General features: G+C 37.8%; 1 protein-coding gene across 1 annotated transcript in view; it reads right to left on the reverse strand.

The window, feature by feature from the left end:
- Positions 1-22,408, reverse strand: part of LOC136011611 (vitellogenin-1-like) — a 42,190-nt gene that overhangs the window by 18,945 nt on the left and 837 nt on the right. Inside the window, exons 4-19 of the mRNA XM_065673663.1 lie at positions 19,802-20,053; positions 17,077-17,238; positions 16,247-16,398; positions 13,366-13,516; positions 13,109-13,266; positions 12,836-13,001; positions 11,631-11,753; positions 9,873-10,091; positions 7,577-7,794; positions 7,394-7,491; positions 3,848-3,972; positions 3,660-3,761; positions 3,454-3,573; positions 3,032-3,221; positions 2,849-2,942; positions 2,562-2,747 (exon numbers count right to left, since the gene is read on the reverse strand). Coding sequence (XP_065529735.1) covers positions 2,562-2,747; positions 2,849-2,942; positions 3,032-3,221; positions 3,454-3,573; positions 3,660-3,761; positions 3,848-3,972; positions 7,394-7,491; positions 7,577-7,794; positions 9,873-10,091; positions 11,631-11,753; positions 12,836-13,001; positions 13,109-13,266; positions 13,366-13,516; positions 16,247-16,398; positions 17,077-17,238; positions 19,802-20,053 — 2,516 coding nt within the window. The remainder of the gene's footprint in view (positions 1-2,561; positions 2,748-2,848; positions 2,943-3,031; positions 3,222-3,453; positions 3,574-3,659; positions 3,762-3,847; positions 3,973-7,393; positions 7,492-7,576; positions 7,795-9,872; positions 10,092-11,630; positions 11,754-12,835; positions 13,002-13,108; positions 13,267-13,365; positions 13,517-16,246; positions 16,399-17,076; positions 17,239-19,801; positions 20,054-22,408) is intronic.

Raw genomic sequence — 22,408 nt, forward strand, 5'->3', positions numbered from 1 at the left:
GTAGCGTGTTATTATAAATATATGATATATTTGCAAAGTGCATTCCCTGGCAGCTCTCCATATTTATACTTTAATCGCAGGGCTCTAATTTTCCCTGAAATTTATTTGATTTTTACTTCTTCTAGTAAATTTTGTTGAAATGTATGTTTAAGTAGCCATCTGCAATATACTAAATAATAATGTTAAAAAAGCCTTAAAAATAACTATTATTTTTAATTAAATTTAACTCTGATAGGATTGAATTGAAACACATGTTATATATTCTCTCCATGGTATGATTAATTATTTTGCTCTGATTTTTCTATAAAGAAAGTTGAGTTTGTAATGTGCTGATTTATCTTGGGAATGTAATCTCTCTATCACCAAAGTTTTCATTATTTTTTTCTTTAGAGTCTGTGATAGCTCACCTGAGTTTTTCTTCAGCTCCTGAAAATTTATATAAATCCCACAGCTGTGACAGGTTATAACCTGTATGGTGTGTAGCATATAACCAACCTTAATGCTATTGAAGACTGTTTGCTTCCCGTGTCTGGATTTGAGAGTTGAAGGTGAAAATAAAATCACATCCTGACTACCTCTAATGACATAGTCCTAGAGAATGTAACCCACTGACCACTGAGACAAAGTACCCAATGCTAAAATATTTTTGAGAGAGCTCACAAACAAATGAAAGAGCAATAGCTTCCTAGAAACATTTCTTTAAATGGGATATTTAAAGCTAACAAGGGAAGTCGTCAGAATATCTCTAAAATATTGAATTCAACAGGTCCTTTATTCTTTAGAGTATCTATGCAAAAGGAAGAGAAAGTCTATGTAAAACTGACTTGCTCTATATAGAGTACACATGCATGCTTTCTCTCTCTGTCATGCCTGCTTATTTCTCTTCATACCTGTAAGATTTTATGTTTCTTGGTCTTTGACCTCCCCAGTGATGTGGTTCAATGTTATATTTGCTAGTTACTGCTTTACCTTCACTAGTACTCATTGCTATTTCATTGCTCTGTGTGGTTTCCACTGACCATTTGTTTTGTAACAGTGAACAGGAATACTTTTTGGAGAAAATTTGATGGTACTAAAAGTTAGCTAGTGAATATTAGTTTTCTCATATACTTAGCATTATAGAGCTATTTCTTGAGTGACTACTTCACTTGATAAATGATAATGCTGCAGGGTCTAAAACAGTGCTTGGGCTGGAACTCATGGACTTCTCTGCTGTAACCCCTCGTGTATGATACTGACTTGCTTTATGCTTTCTGGCAACGAGCTTAACCCTTTTTGTGTCTGATTTGATTTCCCCTTAAGTCAAAGGGGTAAAACATTTTTATTTTGCTTTGCAGGGAGGATCCTTCTGCTAATACCTGCATCTCTGCTTGGGGCTCTGAACTCCATATCAGTGATCAAAATTCTCAGTTCAGCATCCTTATTGAGCACATTAATATCCACCTCACCCTCTCCAACACTGAGGGCTAGTGAGAGCAGGTGCCTGCTGTCCTGATGACCTTGGGAGCAGACTGTCCTGGTCTTCCCAAGAAACAGAACAAAAGAAAACACACAGCTAATTTTAGCTGTATGAACTGCCCAAACCTTCCCCAGTCTGCACAGAGAACCTGATTACAATCACATCTGATGGAGTAGAAGGATGATCTTAGGAAGGAATATGCAGTGTAAGTGTCTACTTGGGATGGTCTGTGACCATTAAAGGGCAAGGGAGAATAATGATTAGCCTAACTGGTGGCTAAACTGGGGGACCTGCAGAGCTTCTCTGGGCCAGCAGCCATGAATGCTAATTGCAGCTGGATCAAGCAACCGAGCTCTTTTGTTGCGGCTGTATTCCTAAAGCAGAAACTTGTTAACATTTCAGCGGATTGTATAATAGCTGATTTCTGTTGTCAGCGATGCTTTTTCCTTTGTGATGAATTTTCAGCTTGTCTTTCTCAGTATTTTTTCATGTGTATGTGTGAAGGTTTTCTTTGGTCTACTGCTTTGATTCCTTGGACATACTCTTTCTGTTTCCTCCCTCTCTTTGTGCTTGCATTTCCATCTGTTTTCATTTGTTTGGCATCTGGCTACAACAGTTTTCCAGAGTGTATTGTAATTGCATGCACTGATAATGAATCAAGTAAACCTAACAGGTAAGAAAACCAAATGGCAGCCACAGGGAAACAAGGTAAAAACACAAGAAACACAAAATCCTATCTGCTTCAAGGCATCAAATGCAAATATATGTGGGTTATCTGTTATAAATGATAGTATTCAGCTGGCTTATATCTTAATTTCTCCAGTCCAAATATATGCTCTGGATTAGAAATTTTATGCCATTTGTGTTTCAAATAGCTTATGGGTCTCAGTAACTGAAAAATGGTCCTAAAGAAGATTCTCATGTGACAGCCACAGGTAGTAACGCATATTTTCAAGGAAAGCTTTGGTACATGTCATTTCATTTAAAACAAATAAACTACAATGATCATTGCCAGTTACCCAAGCTGTCATTCAAAGACAAGCAACTGTTCTATTTGCAGACTGCATTGCTATAAAGAAAGATAATAAGTGCTATGTCTTACCTTAGAGTAATTATGTTAGTCTCATCTTTACATGGTGGAATTTCTATTTTGATATTTTTTTCCTTCATCTGGACAGTGGCAACAACATTCACAGGTACATGGGCATTTATTTTGGTGTGTGCTTCCAGCCCTGCTTGTACTATGTGTGTGTTGATCCCCATCACAAAAGTCATCTCCTTAGCCATGCTGAAAAGGTAGGATGCAGGTAAGATTATATTCAGACAGCTGTGAATTTTTATGGCCTCTGTCGCTTGGAAACATTCTTTTATTTTATACTAAATATTTACCTTAGACTCATTTTGGATCGCAGCCTAATGTTGGCGTTTAGTAATTCAGTCAATCTGAAATCAGATTTTGGAGAAGGTGTAATCTGTGCTTGAACTATTACAGAGAGAAAAAAAAAAAGTGTTAAAAATCCCCTCCAATCCTGACAAGAATGTTTGTATTGCTCGGGTCTTGAAATCCATTACCATTCCCTGCTACTTTTGTGATGGAAGAGTAATAGAAGCTTGTCTCTGTTGGAAACCCAGTGCAGGTGGGCACAATACGACGGATCTCAGAGGACAGTAAGGCCTTGGTCCACTGCCTTGCTACACCACTTTGAAGGCTACTGATTATTTTCCTTATTGAAGGGATTTTTTCTTCAGGTCCATACCATGCCTGCAATTACGGAGTTCAAATTGTGTAAATAAGCAGAACTTGAATATCATGATGTATGTCATTAAATATGCCTCAGAGGAAAGACTGCTAGCAATGATTATAGCTTGACCTTATTAATACTAAAGACAAAACCTCCTCTGGAAATAAGAATTAAAAAAAAGAGTCAGAATCTGTGAAAGCATAAAATTTTAAAGCATTTGATGTGTGGGTGGTGGTGTTTTCAAAAATATACCTGCAATGCATTTTGAATGGCATTTTTATCAAGTCCACCAAAAAACAGCTCTTGGCCAAACATCTTCAAGTAGCCTGATGCAAAAGGTTTTTCACTGGAGAAAGCCTTCCAGTCAGAGAGCTGCATGAGAAGAGGAAGAACACCCGATTATTCATAAAATTTCAGGTAGAAATACCTTAAAGATTCTCTTTTCCTTGAGAATTTACCTTTTTCAGGATTTCCTTGAAGTCATAGTCGGTCTCCCAGTCCCTGTCAGGAGAGTAAACTTTAGCAAATATCTCCTGCAGTCCTTCAACTGTTATTCCAACCTGCAGGAAGAAATAAAGTGTAAATGCTAACTGGATGATGGTCGTAACAAGGGATAACAGGGCAAACTGCAGGTAGACCCAATTACCTCCAAGGGATCAGCAACTCTGCCTAGGAAATGCGTCCGTAGCTGGGACATTGCCATCGCTGGAATTAAACTGCCTGCATTATTCAATACCAAATATTTAGCTGCCAGTCCACTCATAAGGATCTCTGAAAAGAAACAGGCAGTAAGAGCCATCACAGTTAGTTTTTAAAGCCACAGTACGCAAATTGTATTAATTTACTAATTACATAATTTGACTGATGCAACACAATATGAGAAAGGCCAGAAAACCCAGCTATAAAACTGATGTTATAAACCAATTATAAACAGAATATTCTGCATTTTTGAACTATTATTGAGTAAAATTACAAGCCCCCTGCTCATTGCATGGTGGTGATGTTATTTTTCCAATTGCTTCTGCTATGTCATTTACACCCATTCAGAGTCTGTAACGTCAGCTTATGAAATGGTTTTATGAGACATCATTTAGGGCAACTTGACAAAGGGGATTAGAAATGAAAACAGATTTGCCATCCTTTGCTAATCATTTAGGGAAAGTGATATAGATATCCTATTAGGACAGATGGCGAGGTGTAGATTTGTCTCTCAAATGACTCAGAGGCAATTTAATACATTTAGTTCCAAATTCTGTAACTTCTTAGATGAAATGTACTAATTGTTAAGTAATTGTTAACTATTGAGTGAACTTTGAGTAAACATAATTTGAGTCTATTTATGTTCTTTACATTAGATTTGTCATCTATAATGTTCTTAGATACAGATATTATGTGCAGAGCACAGTCACCTATTCTACCTGATCTTGTCACAGGTCTCTACAGTCCTGTTTTCTGAGTTAAAGTAATCCAAACGTTTTTCTAAGTTTCCATAGGTTTTAAGAGGAACAAGGCTGGCACGATATGCAGGCATCAATGTTATGCTTCCTTTCTTCCAGCCCTCCTCTCTCTTCTCATCCTACACTAGCTGGAAGACTGGGAAGTATTTTAGGAGTCCCTATGTTAACTTTCTGCTGTTCTCATTTTAGACATAGGCACAAAATACTGATTAAATCCTAGCACCACCAGAAATAAGCTTTGGAAAGCCAGTACAGTCAGAACAATTGCAGAGCCGTGGAAGATCCAGACCAATAAATTTAGTGCCTGCACAGAAATTATTGATGAATATATTTTCAAATATTATGAGGGGGAGTGAGTCTCTGACCTCTTCCCAGAAAAGCAGTGCATAAATTCTCATAAATTATTTAGCCGAAATTTAAAGAAAAGATTATTGCTTGCTTCACAAATGGGGGTGTTATGGACACTCACACCCACATTACTTCTCTAATGCCACTCTCTGGGCTTCAGATAATATCTCACTTGTGAGTCAACACTTTCTTATTCTCTTCTGAATCCATGCATGCAGATAGGGATCTGGACCCTTGTTTACTCCTCATGTTCAGTTGTTTCCTGTCAGATGGCTGGGACTAATTTTGATTTCTAATTTATCATAACAGATTCCAACTTTTCATGCATTTGAGGAGCAGTTTGTTGGAAAAGCGATCCACTTAGCCTAGTAGATCTCTATGAACTGGCATTTCACTAAATTACTTTCACCGTTTTGCTGTATAAAACTCCTGAGCTAATCAAAGTGCTAGGCACTACCTACCTAAAACATACATGGTTCAATAACAGCTCTTACAATCAAAATACAAGTATTCATGACACCTCCCATGGCATAAGAGAAGAGAGCAGGGACATTTTCCATACCTTGGACATTCACACAGCGCTAATGCTCATCATAGTATCATACAATGGTTAGGGTTGGAAAGGATGTCAAGATCATCTAGTTCCAACCCCCCTGCCATGGGCAGGGACACCTCGCTCCAGACAATGCCTCTCAATGGAAAATCCAACTGATACAGTCAGATCATGTACTGTAACCTCTTTACTGTGAGTGTGATGGTGCCTGGATATATCTGACTAAATGTCTTGTCCTAGGGAAGGGGGAAAAAATATCAGTGATCAAAGAAAGCAGTCTTTGGTACCTGTGAACATTAGTACACAGATATAATTATATGAGTCTGTGCATATCGAGAGTCAGATTCTGTCAGTCCTCACATTAAGCAGAAGCTGGGTCGTCCCTTAGATTTCAGTGGCAGTGTGTAGAGCAGGAAGCTCTATTTGTGGTGACCATGACTGACAGATGCCATTCACATAGCCCTCTGCCAGCTACCCTCATGCATATTGCACCCCTCTTTTTCACTGTGTGAAAATCCAGATAGCTCATTTTAAAAGCAAAAATAGGATGAGAAAATGAGTGCCTAAACCTAGAAACACATATCTGCCTATTACTGGAAAATGTATTGCTCCCTGAATGTATTTTAAATGGTAAAAAAGTGACTGTATTTATTTGCGTGCTGTCTGTCTCCGCCTTTGAGGCAGCAAGCATATGTATCATTTATTACTGTGATTGTTGTGGTATGTATTACATTTATTTTTGTTATTGAGCAGTTTAAATAGTCATGTAAAAATGATGAAACAGGAGCAGGAAACAATAAGATCTACAGAAATCTTTCAAACAACTCCCATCCCTCCAAAAAGAAGGCAAAAGAACTTACACATTTTGCACTGTGAATTTCAGGTGTTTCAGAGTCTCTTTTTCTGTTGATCACTTTGAAAATAATGTTTACATGTACCAGTGAATAACAAAAACACTAAAAACATCCAGGTCCTCTTAGATAAGCAGCATGTGTAAGGAGACTGTGTTTGTAGATACGATCTCCCTAGTCTGCCACCTGCATATGACAAATCTCTGATGCTGTCATGGTCATTTGCATAGGTGAGTTGCTTGAAAAATCTCTATTGAGAAAAATAACATACATGGAAAATAGAAATAGGTACAATTTGGCCTAGCAAGAGCTGTCTTCTAATCTGGCCTTCCTGACTACATTTTCATGTGCAGCTCCCATTGATGTAACTGATCAGCCTCCAGATCCCATATGTGGATGTGCTCATTCCAGAAAAGAATCCTGGTAGGAAGATGCAATAAAAATCTTTAGACAATAAGCCTGAGTTAACTGCTTATGGGTGAAATGAATTGTCACATCTGCAGTTTCTTTTTCACTGGGCATTACTCTTGGGGTGAAGAGTATTTAGCATCATATTTGAATTCAGTAAGAGTTGTAGGTGTTCAGCACTGGTAGAAATTAATTTACTTCAGCAGTAATTTAGGTCCCTTCTGTTTGTTTGGTGCTGAACAATAGCATGAAATTGCTAAGCACCACTGAGATTACGGCATTAGATAGAGGAACATGTGCCTCTCTGGCTAATGAAAATGGAAGGTTAGAGCCCCATAAGTCCTCTGGTAATTTCATGCTGGCAGTGTACAATGCAAAACACATGTGGACATAAACACTCTCCAAATGGAGAGCCTGAGATTGTTATTTATTTATTTATTTTTTCATGGAACATGAGAGAATATGGAGGAACAACATGTAGCTAAACAGCTGGCTAGGATAATTGGGTTCTCATACTGTACAATTTTTTTTCATTGTACTGTATATATATCTCTGCAAAATCTTCTGAATCTTACCTTTAAACATACTGAACCGGAAAACCTTGCTGAACTGATATCCAGATCTGTCAAATTTGGCACTTAATGCTCTGATGGCCATTCTGCAGGCAGAAGCCCTGGAAAAATTCAGTGAGGACATTAACACTTCAATTAGTTTGCAATTAGTTTTTCATCTAAGGAAGGGATCCAGATTTTTCTTACATTGCTTGAAGATCTGGAGCTGTGCTCCTACCCAGGGCCCTCACATGAGAGTAGATGAAACTTGCCACTTGCATGCTAGGTTCCTTCAGGACAGCATCAGCTAACGTCATCAGTATTGGAAGACCTGGCTTGGTTTCAAGCAAAACCACTGCAGCTAACATGCGGATCCGAGGATGAAGTTTTTGATTCAGGAAAATCTCAAGGGTAATAGCCTGGACCTGAAAATAATAGATGCACTCAAATTTACAGTGTGTTTGAACATTTTGCTAGTAACCATTCATCACCAGTGAAATTTGTAGTATTCATTATTATGGCAATACTGTGCCTGGTTTCACAGTCTGAGGGCTGGAAGAGGCATTATGGTAATGTAGTCTGACTTCCTACACAATTGGACCTTGCTGGATAACTTCTACATCAAGATCATTATCTCTTTTTGAGCTATAGCAAAATGTATCTATCTGGAGCATAACCACTCTAGGAAAAAGAGATTTCATGGATCCATTACACACCTGAGAAGGGGGTTCAGTGATCACTGATCCCTACCCATAAAGGTATGCTTTATTTCTAATAATTTGATCTCCTGGGGCCATTTCTGCTAAATAATGGAATAAAAATGAAATTAATAAAATCCGGTTTATTACCAGAAATCTCTATGCCAATTAGGAAGTTTAAAACTGAAACTGTATACAACAAATGTAATTTCCACAGTATTACTTGTGACCAATATGTTTGACCTCAGCAATACTCAGTATCAAGACTAATTTTGTACTGGAACCTTTGCAGTTTCTAAGAGTTGCACTGAAGCCTTTAACCCCAGCTTGGAAATGGATGTGAATGGTGTAACACTGTGCTGGTAGTCCTTTTGCAAAGTCCTGTCCTGACTGGGGCAGTGCACACCCAGCTCTCTGATGAAAGTCTGATCCAGGAAACTCCCGCAAATTTTGGAGGCACTCTGATTGGTTTTATTGATTTAAATATGTTGATTATCAAATACCAAGGTAAAAGTGATAACAAGGATGCAGTAGCCTCTTTCTAAATGTTACTACCATTTCAAATCAAATGTTAAACAAATAGAAAAAGGAGACTGTGTATTAAGTCTGTTTAATGCAAATATGGGTGTGTAGCTAGCTGCAAACCAGGCGTTAAACTAATTTTTGAACAATGAAAAATCCAGCCACAGGCATTGACTTTGTCCAGATCAATCTTCTCCAAATAAAACACATAGAAAATAGAACTAAACAGTGGTCTGGGTCACATGTGGAAAGCCAGGCCAAAGGGCACTCAGAGGCACAGCATCATTTTCAAAAACCAAACTGGTTTTTTTCTTCCCTGGCAAATACCGTAACTCCTACCCTTGCTATTCTCTCCTCCTCCCACTTTTCCCTGTCTAGCTACTGCACTCTGGTAAATTGTTTCTTTATTCTTTAGCTTAAAAGCATACCCTGGCACACTATTGTCTGTGGATCAATATGTGCACTCAAACTGGGAATCATATGCAAAAACTGAGTATAATGGAAAAACTGATACAGATTAGTAGCAGAGTAGTTAATGAAAGCTTTTCTTTTACTTTTTACATTGAGAATACTTATGTAAAACAAAAAAATCAGTATCAGAAAAAAATATCTTGAAAATGCAAGGTTTCCTTTTTGAAGCAGTTTATTTTAAACTGAAAACTATTTTAAAGTGATGTCAGTGGTGGATGACAGTATGCCTGTATAACCATTGTATGTGATATCTAATTGTTACCCTGTTCAGAGACAAAAGTCGCATTTAGTAAATGTTCTGCTTATGACTTAAACCCACACAATGTCTGTAAATTTATAATTAGGATGCAAACCTGTAGTATCTATTTACAGTAAGATCTGGTCTTGAATTACAATTAGACGTGACAGTATTAAATGTCATTTCTCTGAAAACCTTGTTTTGTGGTTCTTTCACATACCAAAGTTGAAGTAGCACTAAACACATTTTGGTCAATAATTTAGCTTTCTGTCTAATGTCTTTGGAAAATAAATGTTTGCAATGGAAATACTGATTTGTCTTCAATAATAGGGTAATGAATGTATCATTTTAATGGAATTTTTGTTGCAGTCTGAAATACTGGAGATTAATGTCAAAAGGAATAAGACATACCAACTAAGGAATGACTAAGTATTTAAAAATCCCCACAACAACATATTAAAGGTATACTTGAAAAAATTAAAAAAAAAGAAAATATCTGCTCATCACCCATTATTGATTATCAACCTTGTGTTTGGTTGTCATAAGTGCAAAGGAGGCAGCTTTGTTTCCTTACCATTTTTGGATCTTTCATGCCTATGTTTTTCAGGGCCATCACAGCAGTTGCATGGACCTTGAGTGGCAAATCTGAGGCACCAGCTGCATATCCTGGCAAAAATTTCTTGATGTGCTTGATGCTGGCTGGATGTCCTACATTCCCAAGGGCTTTCAAAGCCAGGGAAATTTCTTCTGTGTTAGACTTGCTCAATGCCTCTCCTGCAAAGCCATGAAGTAGCTGAAAAAATAAAACAGATTTTCTGTTGAGTTCAATTCCAGCTCTTATCTATATCCCATCCCCCAGCCTACTCTGAGGTTTGACTCTGATAATTTCAGTTTGTTCGATTCACTTACTTTAAATATTTTCAAATTCTTTTTGTCCTCATGAATAGGACATTTTATTCATAGAACAAACATAGCCAAGAATGCTGCAATGTACAGTTTCTTCATCACTATGCCTTAAAGTTATCAAATAAGAGCTTTAAAATGAAAAATAATGTCTAGGAGCTAGTTCCCACTGCCTTTTGGGGTGAATTGGGAACCCTGCAATAATGCTGTTTGAATAACTCTTGGCTGAAGACGGATGCAAAATGCAGATACAACTAAATTCTTCAGACCCTTTAACAAGATTCCTGAAGATATGGCTAGTGGAGATGCTCTAAACTTCAGCTATGACAGCCACTTTTTAGTATGGATTAATAGTTGGCAACAAGATAATCAGGTCATCTCAGAGCCTTTGTTGTAAGCAACTTGATCACACTAATATTCATGTGGCAAGATTAGAAGTAGTTGTGCGAAGGCTGAATATAGGAACTAAATCCTAATAGAGAACTGTTTTCAATGTTAACTAATGGCTCTAAAAAAAAGAAACTGAGACATTATAGGATAGTTTCAATACAGTTCCTGTGTTATAAAATATCACACTTGAGAGCCATTGATGGAGCAGAAACAGTCTATTTGATATTACTAATCAAATGAATGGATATTTGAAATGCATTGAATAAGCCTATACAATAATTTGCTTTGGGGAAGAATTTCCATTCCTGGAACCGGTCATTTCAGATTTAACTAGCTCAAGGGCATTGGTGGCAATCGTAACACAACAAACACATGTAGGAATGTTGGCTATGCCTCTGTACTACAGGAAAAAAATCATGGCAGGCACATCCTGCTCTTACTGGGGTTGGTGGACCGACCAGTGTCAAGGAAAACACCTATTTCTCTTTTCCTCTCTATCACTGATGAGTGGCCAACCTCTGTATACCAAGATGTGCATCTCTAGAAACAGCAAATGCTATTTACTACCTATTTAGATTTTTTTCAGGCTTGTTGATTAAAAGCAGTGCAGAACAGGGAGGGTATTACTATTACTTAAAGCTTATAGCCTGTGTGGATGACTGGGCTCTGCTTCTGTCTGAGAAATGGCTGGGCTACATGACTCTGGGCAAAAACATGGGCTTTTGTGTCACTCAGTTTATTTATAAGTATGTATAAGTACCTATATTTAAAGTATTTCAGAGCAGTGCCATGCTCTTTCATTACTAATTGGCAGTAAAGCACTCAGAGATACTCAGATAGAAAGTGCTATGAATTATGCTCTTCTTCCTCTCACTCTCTTTTGTGTGTTAATCTAAAGATAAAAATGCTGTAGTTAACCAACTGGGGTTCCTTTCCCCAAAGGAAACACTGTAGTGAAGTGAAATACAGGTTTCTGAATAATGAAGAAAGAACACGTGGCTTAATTTTTCTTTTAAAAGATAAATAACAATATGGTTACCTGGAGACATTCAGAGCAGGAGTCTGATGAAGAGCACTGTTTGTGGCACAGTGACGCATAGCTGAGATAGCAAACCTTTCCAAGTACAGTACTTGAGCGTGGGCAATGTTTTCGCACAATGAGCTGGGGAGAAAGCAGTTGCTCATTACCACCATTAATAAAAAGCAAAAATATTAAAAAAATATGTTTCTGCCAAATACAAGGTAAAACCAGGCTATTGATATTTTTGTATCAGCGGATTTACAGTTAATCAGTGGATACTACTATATTTGATAATGCAAACATAAAGTAATTCCAAGTAACATCTGGAAGACTGATCTGTTGCTTTTATAGTGTTTCAGATTTAAATTTGGCATAGACTTTAATCCAAAGGGAGGAAATCGCCCAGTTATGGAATGGAAAACCACACATTATTCAGGAAGCATTCGTCACTGTTTTATAATTGCTTCAGCTATAGGTACAAAAACCTTGAGGTACATTGTGAATGGACCTCAGTACTTTGGGCAGACAGGAATATTTCATATAAATGTAGGATCTGACAGGAGGCACCAGCCCACTGCTTCTTTGAATGGGAAGTAGAGCATTACTGCACAGTAACAGCTAGGCTGTCATGGCTTGTACAGAGAGCAAAACTCTGGTCTGAGATTCATGCTCTCTACCTAGGGTAGGCAGAGATAAGCTCCTGCATCTGAAGATAGAATTAAACCCTGCAGAAGAGGGAAAAAATTTTAAAAATCATTGGACTTTCTCCCGTGTGGGCTCCACACTGACATAATTCCCTTGATTTTGATAGATCTGCTCTGATTTATACCCATCCTGCTAGGTCAATCAGGACAAATAGACGGATATAACAAATATGTATTTCTTACTCCCTAGTCTTTGTAGACACTCAGTTAGAACTCTAATCTGACGTAACTATAAAGTACATTTGGATAAAGGGACACTAGACACCATTGTTTGCAGCAATAACTTCTGTCCCTGAGGGGTATTTTTACTCTTTCTTTCCCGTTTCTTTCTGGATTCATTTTTTCCCCTTTGATTTGCATTCTCCTCCCCTTAACACAGACAGGAAATAAACTCCCTTCAACCTAACTAGAGGACATAAAGCCTTTATATTTTCAAAGCCTTTGCCATCTTTTCAAAGGAACAAATACAACAGATGCTAAAATCAGTAAAGAGTGACTAGAGTGTCTAGGGAATCCTACCGTTGCTTCCTCCATTGTGTCCCTAGTTGGTGTGTTTGAGTGCAGAGCCACAAGCACCGTCTGAGCTGCTTCCCAGTTGGTGAGTTCTTGCCTTTCCATTTTATGCCTCAAGAACCTGAGTGCACGGTGACTGGCAACTGCAGGAATTATATCCAAAATGTAGCGCCTGTAATGGGAAAGGCAAGGACCATTTTCCAGATCTGCATTTGAACATAGTTTTCCAGATGGTCTTCAAGAATTTGTCAGCACAATCACTGCTTGTATTGCTTTTACCTGTACACTGGCTGGCTGGAGAACTGCTTCCACACCGACTCATAATCCTCCTCATTTGCTGCCCGGAAGAGGTGCATAAGCTTGAGGGCCTTTGCTGGTGCATCGTTGGGAAGCTGTTCAGATGTGGTCTCTACTAGGTCTTGCAGACTTTCCTCTATCTGCAGGAGGATTAAAATGCAGGAATCTCACACATATTGTTTCTCACATGCACAGATTCCAAGCTCCAACAAAGAGTCCATCCAGTAGCTGAACTTTACCTGGCTTTCCACATTTTTTATTCTGAATAAGTGGACAGGAAGCTGAAGCAATTCACTGCCAAACTGGTACTGAAGTGACCCACGATCCTGGAATTCTTTTGGTGGGACCTCTGCCATTTGCTTCTGCACATCAGTCAAAGCGAGTTTCTGCCTGGAATGGAGAAACCCAGGGAGATGCAGGGTACAAATAAAAAAATAAATCAGTAATTCTGCCTCCCTGCATTGCAATGCAACTGCAATTTTAGCAAAAGGGTTTTGTTATAGAGGGAAAAAAACAGCTACATTTGGACGTGATGTTCAGAACTGTACCCTGAGAAGGTCATCACTTACACAGCAGGGCTCAGATCAGAGCCAGCCTTTGCCTTCCTTTGGGAATAACATGGCTTGAGAATTTAAGGATGAAGAGGGAGGTGAGAAGCTGCTGCCTGAAGATCACAGGAACCGTGTGTTGTGTCTTAAGGAGGGAATTAAGGATTATAGAAAAATAACTGATGGAAACTTTTTTAGAAATCGTCACTTAATCTAAACATTTTAAGAAGTTCATAAAAGCTTTTATGTCTCTGTGCCTCCTGGAAACTTCAAAAAGAATTGAAAATTGTTAGATACAATAAGAAATGTTACAATCTTTTTACTTGCTCTATTACAATTCCCTCCCCATTTTTCTTGGCAAGCTGAATGTCCTGGGGACTGCAGAAGATAAAAGGTTCTCATGAAGTTTCAAATTGGATTTCCCAAACAAAAAGGGCCAGATAAATTCAGGATTAGTCTTTCAAAAAGTACTTAAGTTTTTGGAAACTTTTCAAGGAGCACAGAACCTTCATTCTTTGTTATTAAGAGTAACTGCAATGAGAGACTGTCTTTGTAAATATTTTCTATCATCTTCACTACATTTTCAGCTAAAGGGATGCATTCTATACCCCCAATTATGTTTAAAATAAGTCATTTAGGACACTATAATAAAGTTAGGCATTTGTACTGAACAACTGAAAACATCCCAAAAGCAATATTACTATACTACACAGTATCTCAAAATCTCTATAGAAAATTGGCATGTTTATTTTGGAATCTTTATGATGATCTTCTGTACCATTTCTATCCACTTCTTCCATATGGATTGCAGGGAACTGCTGCAGAAAATAGCATATAACTGCTTTGCAGACAAGCCACTGGAATTTGAATAGAAATTGCTACAGAATCAGCAGAGATTTTTTTTTCTCTCTTGAAATTTTACACAATATTATTGAAAGGGCATTTGGATGAGAAAGTATAACATCAGGTACACTGAGACAGATTTAACTCTCTCTTCCAGAACACGATGAATCTATCATGTCTTCATTTTCATAATTTTAGGAAGATATATATCTGCCTAGAATAGATGGGAAAATGTTATACTTTGAAGAGAAGAGTAAATGAATACTAAAGATAGGATTAAAACAGTGAAACAATAGTAAAATCTGTCTTGACTTTGAAAGGTGTTGCAAGAGGCTTTTTTTCAAGAGGTCTGAAAAATCAGCTCCAAATGTTTTAAGTCCTGGAGGTTAGATTTTTTTTTACTATTTTTTTTCCCTCTAAGCACAGAAAGTGCATTGTGGAAATAACTTCTGACGACTTGGGTGACATTCACATCTTCCCAACTATCTCATATTTGGCCCTTTCAGCTGTGTAATGCAAAAGATCCAGAGAAAATGGGAAAAGTAAAGCCCCTTCTGAAGGCTTAATACCCGAAGAAAAACAGTCTATGCAGGCTTGCAGGAGAGTTTAAATCAGCAAAAGTCCATTGGCTCCGGACTAATGCTTGCTTACAACAAACTGTAATTGGATAAAAGCACTACAACTGTACCTATCTTCACCTTGATTGCATGAGATAGTAAAGCTACTTTCAACTTTAATGTTTCTTTTTTTTTTTTTTTCTTTTTGGTTTTTTCTCCAAACTGAACATGCTTATCATATTAACAAAGTTAATCAGTGATTTATTGACATGAACTTTCTGATGCTGCGGTTTCCAAAGCTGTATATTATACCAATGAGATTCTTGAAGAAGCAATGGAGCAATGCAAGAATACAGCAACTGAAGAGTGGGATTGAGGTATAGCTTCTGTACAGTGACCTTTATGGAAAAAGCCCACCTCTTCAGAAGGGCACTCCTGTCTACAGAGTCCATCACTAAAGCAAGTTAACTAAAAACTTTTTCATCTGATGTTGATATAGATGAAAAACTTTTCCAACATTGAAAATCTGGGGGCCTGAGATAAAAATGAGCAGTGACATTATTTCTTAGAAAATCATATTCTCATTTTGCCCAAACTTGTTTAAGAAATATGCAAAATTTGCTGTGGAAAAGCAAATACATTTTACATGCCTTGTACCCAATCTTTCTGCAATAAAACTCAATTTCCTATCAAGAAACAGTTTTGATGGTAGATTTGCAAGCAGTCTGCAGTGCTTAGGAAGTAGATCAGAATCCAAAGTCCTATCTAGGTTTCTTGTGAAAGTCTCTAGGGTTTTTTACTGTATTATTATTTTCCAGGGAACTCTCTTTCAGTAAGTAACTGTCTTTCAAAGTATTTTACTTCAAATATATTAGTTCACAATTTTTCAGATGGAATTACATTTGTTTTGGCTTTTCTGACATAAATCAAATATCCGTGCAAAATAAAATAGTCAAACCCTGCCAAGTTTAGCTAATGAAATTTGGATAGTGATGTGCATGTTTCAGATTTACAACTAACAGTGAAGGCTGTTTTTATGAACTGTTTGGGATTTTATGTAATTAAATATTGGCAAACAATAGGCTGTGGAAGTAAAGGATTTCAGTTACGGAGTTTGACCAGATTACTGAGATGCTGAGTTATTTGGTGAATTACAGGCATATGTACAGTACCTTGCTTCCACTATAGCATTTCCTCCTGTTATCTCATTGAAGGGTGCAAACTGGTGGATTTCCTCAACATCAGCTTGTGTAATTACAGCTTCATTACGTGTATACTTGATTTTGTAATTATAAGTAGCAGTTGCCCGGGAATTCCTGTTTCTCTTTATAATATAAAAAAGCAAAGAAACAAAGAGAGTCATTGAACTTGTAAATTCTGTGACTAGAAGCTATCATATCACTCACTTCAATCCATTCATTTTCTAGGGCTGTTTTGATCATTTGCCATATGAGGGCTTATGTGAATTCTGCATGCACACTTCCATAGGAGAGGTCAGGAATGCTGTGTGAGTCTCTCACTTTTACTATTACGAAGTGTTAGCTCGTTTTTCCTTTCCCCAAACATCAGTAATTGGTTATTACCTTACGAAGGAGACTATTTTCTGAGGAGAGCAACATATAAGCCACACAATTTTTTATTTCAGAGGCAGAATTATATGAAGATGAGGCAGTACCTATTTTGAAAAGCAGAAACTGGACATCATGACTACCCTGTTTACTCAACAGAGTAGGTGAATTAACTCATGCTGATAACTAATGGTTTCCAAGCCGTCTAGTTTTAGCTAGCTGAAGTGTGCCTGCAGTACATGACAGTTTGCAGCACAGACCTCTGCTGCTCTGTGATCTGATTTTCACACAGAAAGAAAATGTTGATAACTAGATATAGCAGATCTGACTCTTCTCTCGTTTTTAAGTGTTACAAAGCAAGAGATAGTGTGGATGCCAAATGGCTGTCTGCATATGAATATAAAATACATTTACATAAAACTACTCTAATTTACCTGCTGGCAGGTCTGGCACGGTTGAGTGTATGCTGAACCTGTGAGCAGTTGCACTTTCTCTTCACAACTGTTCAGGTCCTTGGATTTGGTCACATAAACTAGATTTGCTCTCTTGTTTTCCTGAATTGCATACGTTGTGTTACAAATACCTCCAATCCCAGCCTGGTGAAAATGAGAAAGTGATCAGAAATGATTGATGAAGCTTTTACACTTCTATTAAAAGCTTCATCTATTCCCCACATGGAATTTCCTGGTTAATTCTGTGTTTTCAAAATTCCTAATAGAAATGAATGCTTTTTTATTCATGGTATTTTTCAGAAGCAAAATTGGGATGATCGTTACTTTCACCTCTTTTTCACATGTGCAGGCTTCCAGCAAGCCAAATCAGTTTCACTGAGAGAGCTAAAATTCTCAAGAATTTCACTGAGACAAGATTTGGAGCCTCAGAAAGGTGAGAAACAGTTGCCAGTTGGAGCTGTCGATTATGAAATAAGATTTCAGGAATATTAATAAAAAGTGCCAAAATAATTTGATCATACAGAATAAAATCTCATCAGAAAAGTATTTTAAGATTGGAGATGACATTCTGCTCTCAAAATTTGCTTTTATAGGCAGTTTATACATGTCTATGGAACAAGCCTTGAAATATCAGATGTCACAATATGAACAGAAATAATTAAAAAGAATTTCAGGACAGCAGAGTTTTGATTGTGGGTTTTCTTTTCATTTTTAGCTCAGATCTTCAATAATATTTCAAGCATATATATTTATAAGAGCTCTTGAATCTCCTCAGTCAATGAGGAGATTTTTGAAGAGGAAAGTATTTGATTGCATTTTAGGAGGAAAGGTTATTTTCATGATTTTTTTATTGTTATTTATAGCATAGCCACTCCAGAGAGCAGCTCTGGGCTATGTCAGAACAGCAAAATAGTCATGTGGTGGTTAGGAGGCAAGACATATCCACTTCATCTTTAGTTTAACAATATTCCTAAAAACACCGTGACTGCGGTAAGAGTTGGAAATAAGAATTGCCCATGCTTTCTGACAGGCTGGTACTCTGTGAGTACAGGTGTGGGGCTTCTCTGCAGAATGTAGGGTGTGGTAGAGACAGCTAGACTTCAAATAGGAGCTTCCAGCCCACTGGGTTCAGTGGCATGAAGTAGCCTCCTACCTCGCTTGACTTTCTAGCTGTGTGCAGTTCATGGCTAGTTCAGATATCCTTGCCCTACACCCAGAAGGATGAAATATAGACTTTTACAGGTAAAGTCCTTTAAACCTCTCTGCATTTCAGATTTTTGGTCTAATAATGCTTATCTTCTTTTACAGGGTAGCTTGAGACTGTCAAGGAAGGGTGCCAATGCTCATTAATCAGTTGCTGTCTGAGAAGAGCAAAGAAAACTTGGAAATTATTCTAGGAGGTGAAGTCACATGTATTGCTTAGCAGCAAGAGCAGGACATATTGCTAACTGAATTAGAAAGAATGAAGATGTAAAATGAGATATGAGAAAATAGCGCTGCAGAATACGTGACACCACCAGCAGCACCTTTATGTGCAACAAACAGCGTGAAAATATTAAATCATGTAGTTCTTTTCCCAGAAACAAATCTACTTACAAAAAATAAATTAAAAAAAAAAAAATAAAGTTACCCTGGTCTGCATTTTTACTAAAAATAACATGAAAGTATAATGATTTCAAGTTTTTTGCTGATCTCTAAATCGAATGTAGTCTAATCAACGTAAATATGGTTTTGCAAAAACTAAACACATTGCAATTTCTGTGGTGAATAGTAATATCAGATGATTTACCTTGACTAAGATATTAAAACCTGAAAAGCAGTGGAAATTCCTACAACATCAACTGCAACTGTTAAAGATATTACAGTAATCATAGAATCATAGAATAGTTAGGGTTGGAAAGGACCTTAAGATCACCTAGTTCCTACCCCCCTGCTGTGGTCAGGGACACCTCACACTAAAACATCTCACCCAAGGCTTCATCCAACCTGGCCTTGAACACCATCAGGGATGGAGCACTCACAACCTCCCTAGGCAACCCATTCCAGTGCCTCACCACCCTCACAGGAAAGAACTTCCTCCTTATATCTAATCTAAACTTCCCCTGTTTAAGTTTTAACCTGTTACCCCTTGTCCTGTCACTGCAGTCCCTAATGAATAGTCCATCACCAGTACCCCTATAGCCCCTGTTCAGATACTGGAAGGCTGCTATGAGGTCTCCATACAGCCTTCTCTTCTCCAGGCTGAACAGCCCCCAAAATGTCATAGCATATATACTGTTTTCCTCCTAAAAGACGAGCTAGAAGAGATTAAAGTACATATGATTGATAAAAAAGTCAAATTACTGTTATTTTACCTATAATCTTGTGCTGCACATTTAAACTTGTTTAAATACACTATTCAAATTTTATTTAGGCTTCAGCTTTCACAAAAATTTACTTTCTCTAGAACTGCAAGCCAGATTTTCTGAGGGTCTAATACCGTACATACATTTACAGAAATACTTTGATCAATCAGATTAAAGATCTGCTATTCAGTCATCCTGTTTAGCTACAGCTCCATCAAATGTTGTTCTGTAAGGACACCTTAATCATAATTTTCCAAGCTTAGGTGCTTTTTGTTAGTGAAGAAGCTTATGTCAAGAATGAATTCAGAAAATATAAGAATCTGAAGTGAAAGCGACCACAATGGCTAAAACAAAATGCTCACCTCTTGTAAGCTGTATGAATGCTGCATCTTCTTTAGACTTAGCTCCAGCACATTCAGAATTCCTCTGTAGATGTTCAGGGCATCATCCGAGACAGAATCAGGAGCCTTAAGGTTTCCAACATGTCCATTGCTATACTCAAACTTGATGGGAATACTAAGTTCCCCAGTTAATACTTGGGTCAGTTTGAGAGACCGAGAGAATGAGCTTATAGGCCAGACACCATTGTACTCTGCTGCTTCGACTGAGTGAATCTAGAACAAAGGGGGAAAAATAATTCCTCTCTAACTTTTTCAAGTAGCTTTTTTAAATGTATGCAAGCATCTAGAGCTTTACTCACAACAAAAAATACACTATTAAATGACACAGAGCCTATTCAAACAGAAAGCTTAAATGTTATAATTTAACATAGCTAGTATCAATATGCATATTTCCATATATAAAAGGAGAGTAATGCGAATGACTGAGATATTTCCACAGTCACTGCACTCTGTTCTGTTTCATGGATAATCCATATTGCCAAAGGTTGACATGTATGAAGAAATGAGCCAGAGAAAAGGTACATGAAGCAGGTTACTACCCAAAAGTGGTATGGAAGATCTGCAGGAAATTGCAGGAGAAAGTTAATGTTGCATAAAGCATCATTAACTCCTGTTGTGAACTCTGTCGTCTCACTCGCTGGGGTCACAGAGCACAGACAGCAGTCAGAAACTAATAACAACATGGCTGCTGGGCCAGCCAGATAGTCGTAATTAGTTTGAGCAGTGGAGAGTAGATTACAAAAATTGTCCTTCCGTATGCATTTTGCTGTGGAGCCAAAGGCTTAGGCACTGGCCCCAACCCCACGTTGTACTTCATACTCCAGCCTCAACCTGGGGCACATCCAAGCAAGCAGAAAGTTGTTCTGAACTATGAATAACTCAAATGATTTCTACCCCATGGGAATAAGACATGCTTAGCTTAGTTTCTCAGAGGGCGCTTCCCTTCTATATATTTTGACAATTTAAAGAGACTTTTCTCTGACACCTCAGGCTGGTGATGTGATGCAAGATGCGGATTAATTTCTCAAAAAGCCACACAAACTAAATCCTCATACAGCAAACCTCTGGAGACTGCACTTTCATATTTATTTTTGTTATTGTTGGTGGAGATCACTGCCAACCCCAGTAACTGAAGCTTACAGAGAAGGCTGTTACAGAGCAAATCCCTCATGCTGCCTCTCGGACATGCTTCTGGCATATTGCATATGGGCAGGTTTGGGACTGCTCTGCAATATCAGGATGAGGTAGTTTTCCCCAGCCCTCAGGGCCCAGTCAGGACTTATGCTGTCTTCTAGGTTTTGAACACAGCTGGCAATTCATACCTGCAGGTTTGCGATGAAAAAATTGTCAGCTGGAAACTGCCCAGGGAACACAGGTTTTTGCCTGGGCTGAATGCAAACTACTAGGCTACAGATGAAAGATTAATTCCCTGAACCATCCCTCTAAACTAATCTAAATATAACAGCAGCAAAATAAACTTTTCCCAGAGCAGAAAGGAATAAATGTATTGTTACATTTACCTTAGAACTTGCCCCAAAATATCTTTTTTTCCCCCTCTTCATTTTCTTGCCTGAAAATATCTCTGTATTTATTTTTGAAATGTAAACTTTTTCCCAAAAGCACTGAGGAACAGGAGTCAAACGCTGAAGACTTGACTTACCCAAGAGCTGTTTCAGTAGGAATTGGGGGAGAATGTGGGGTAAACACAAGATGGCTTCTGCCTTCTGTCTGCTGGGGAAGCTTTCTACTCACCAGTGTAGATGTGTGGCTCTTATTTATTTGTTGTTTTGCAAAAAAAAAAATCCAGCTACTTGCAAAGGTTATGGAAAAGCAATGTTTCTCATCTATATCTATTAGAATTTGAACTTACAAAAATATCTAGTAACACAAGGCTATTCAGGCTGGAAGGCTATACATTTGCACGCATTTATCTGACAGTCACCAGTCTTTTGAATCTGCAGTTTTCAATTTACCAAATAAAAGCTTTTAAAAAGATCATTTTTCTTCCATGTATGCAGAAGACTAAGTGGAGTTTGTGCAAAGCAATTGAGGGATGCATTTCAATACACTCATTAGAAGCACGTATAGGCTTCTCTTAAAGCCAAGTGTTTTTCACATAATCAAAACTCTTAGTAATTACTCAGCATGCAGTAAAAATATACAATTGAGGATAACAAAGAATGTCATTTGGGACCCTGCAGAACAAGAAGCCACCAGATGACATTAATTATGCTAAATATTGAATCACATCCAGCTACTGTCGCATGTTTTATTGCCTTTCATTTGCTGGTTACGAAATCAGTTGATTAAATAATCTTAGGTTGTACAGTTTGGAACAATTGGATTGATCCAGTAATAAATTATTGTGCATCTCAAATTACATTCCATTGTCTCCCTGACCACAAAGCAGAAGAAATCCTTCAAGCCCAAGGCTGGCTTGAGCTGAGAATTACCTGACAAAGTGCAAATAGAATTTAGGGCACTGCATAAAAAATAATAGTGTTAGTTGCATTCTCCCTGAGCAAGCACAACACATGATGAAACTTAATTACTTCCCAAAAGTTCAAA

This window comes from Lathamus discolor, chromosome 3 (genome assembly GCF_037157495.1).
Source record: "Lathamus discolor isolate bLatDis1 chromosome 3, bLatDis1.hap1, whole genome shotgun sequence".
Classification (NCBI taxonomy): domain Eukaryota; kingdom Metazoa; phylum Chordata; class Aves; order Psittaciformes; family Psittacidae; genus Lathamus; species Lathamus discolor.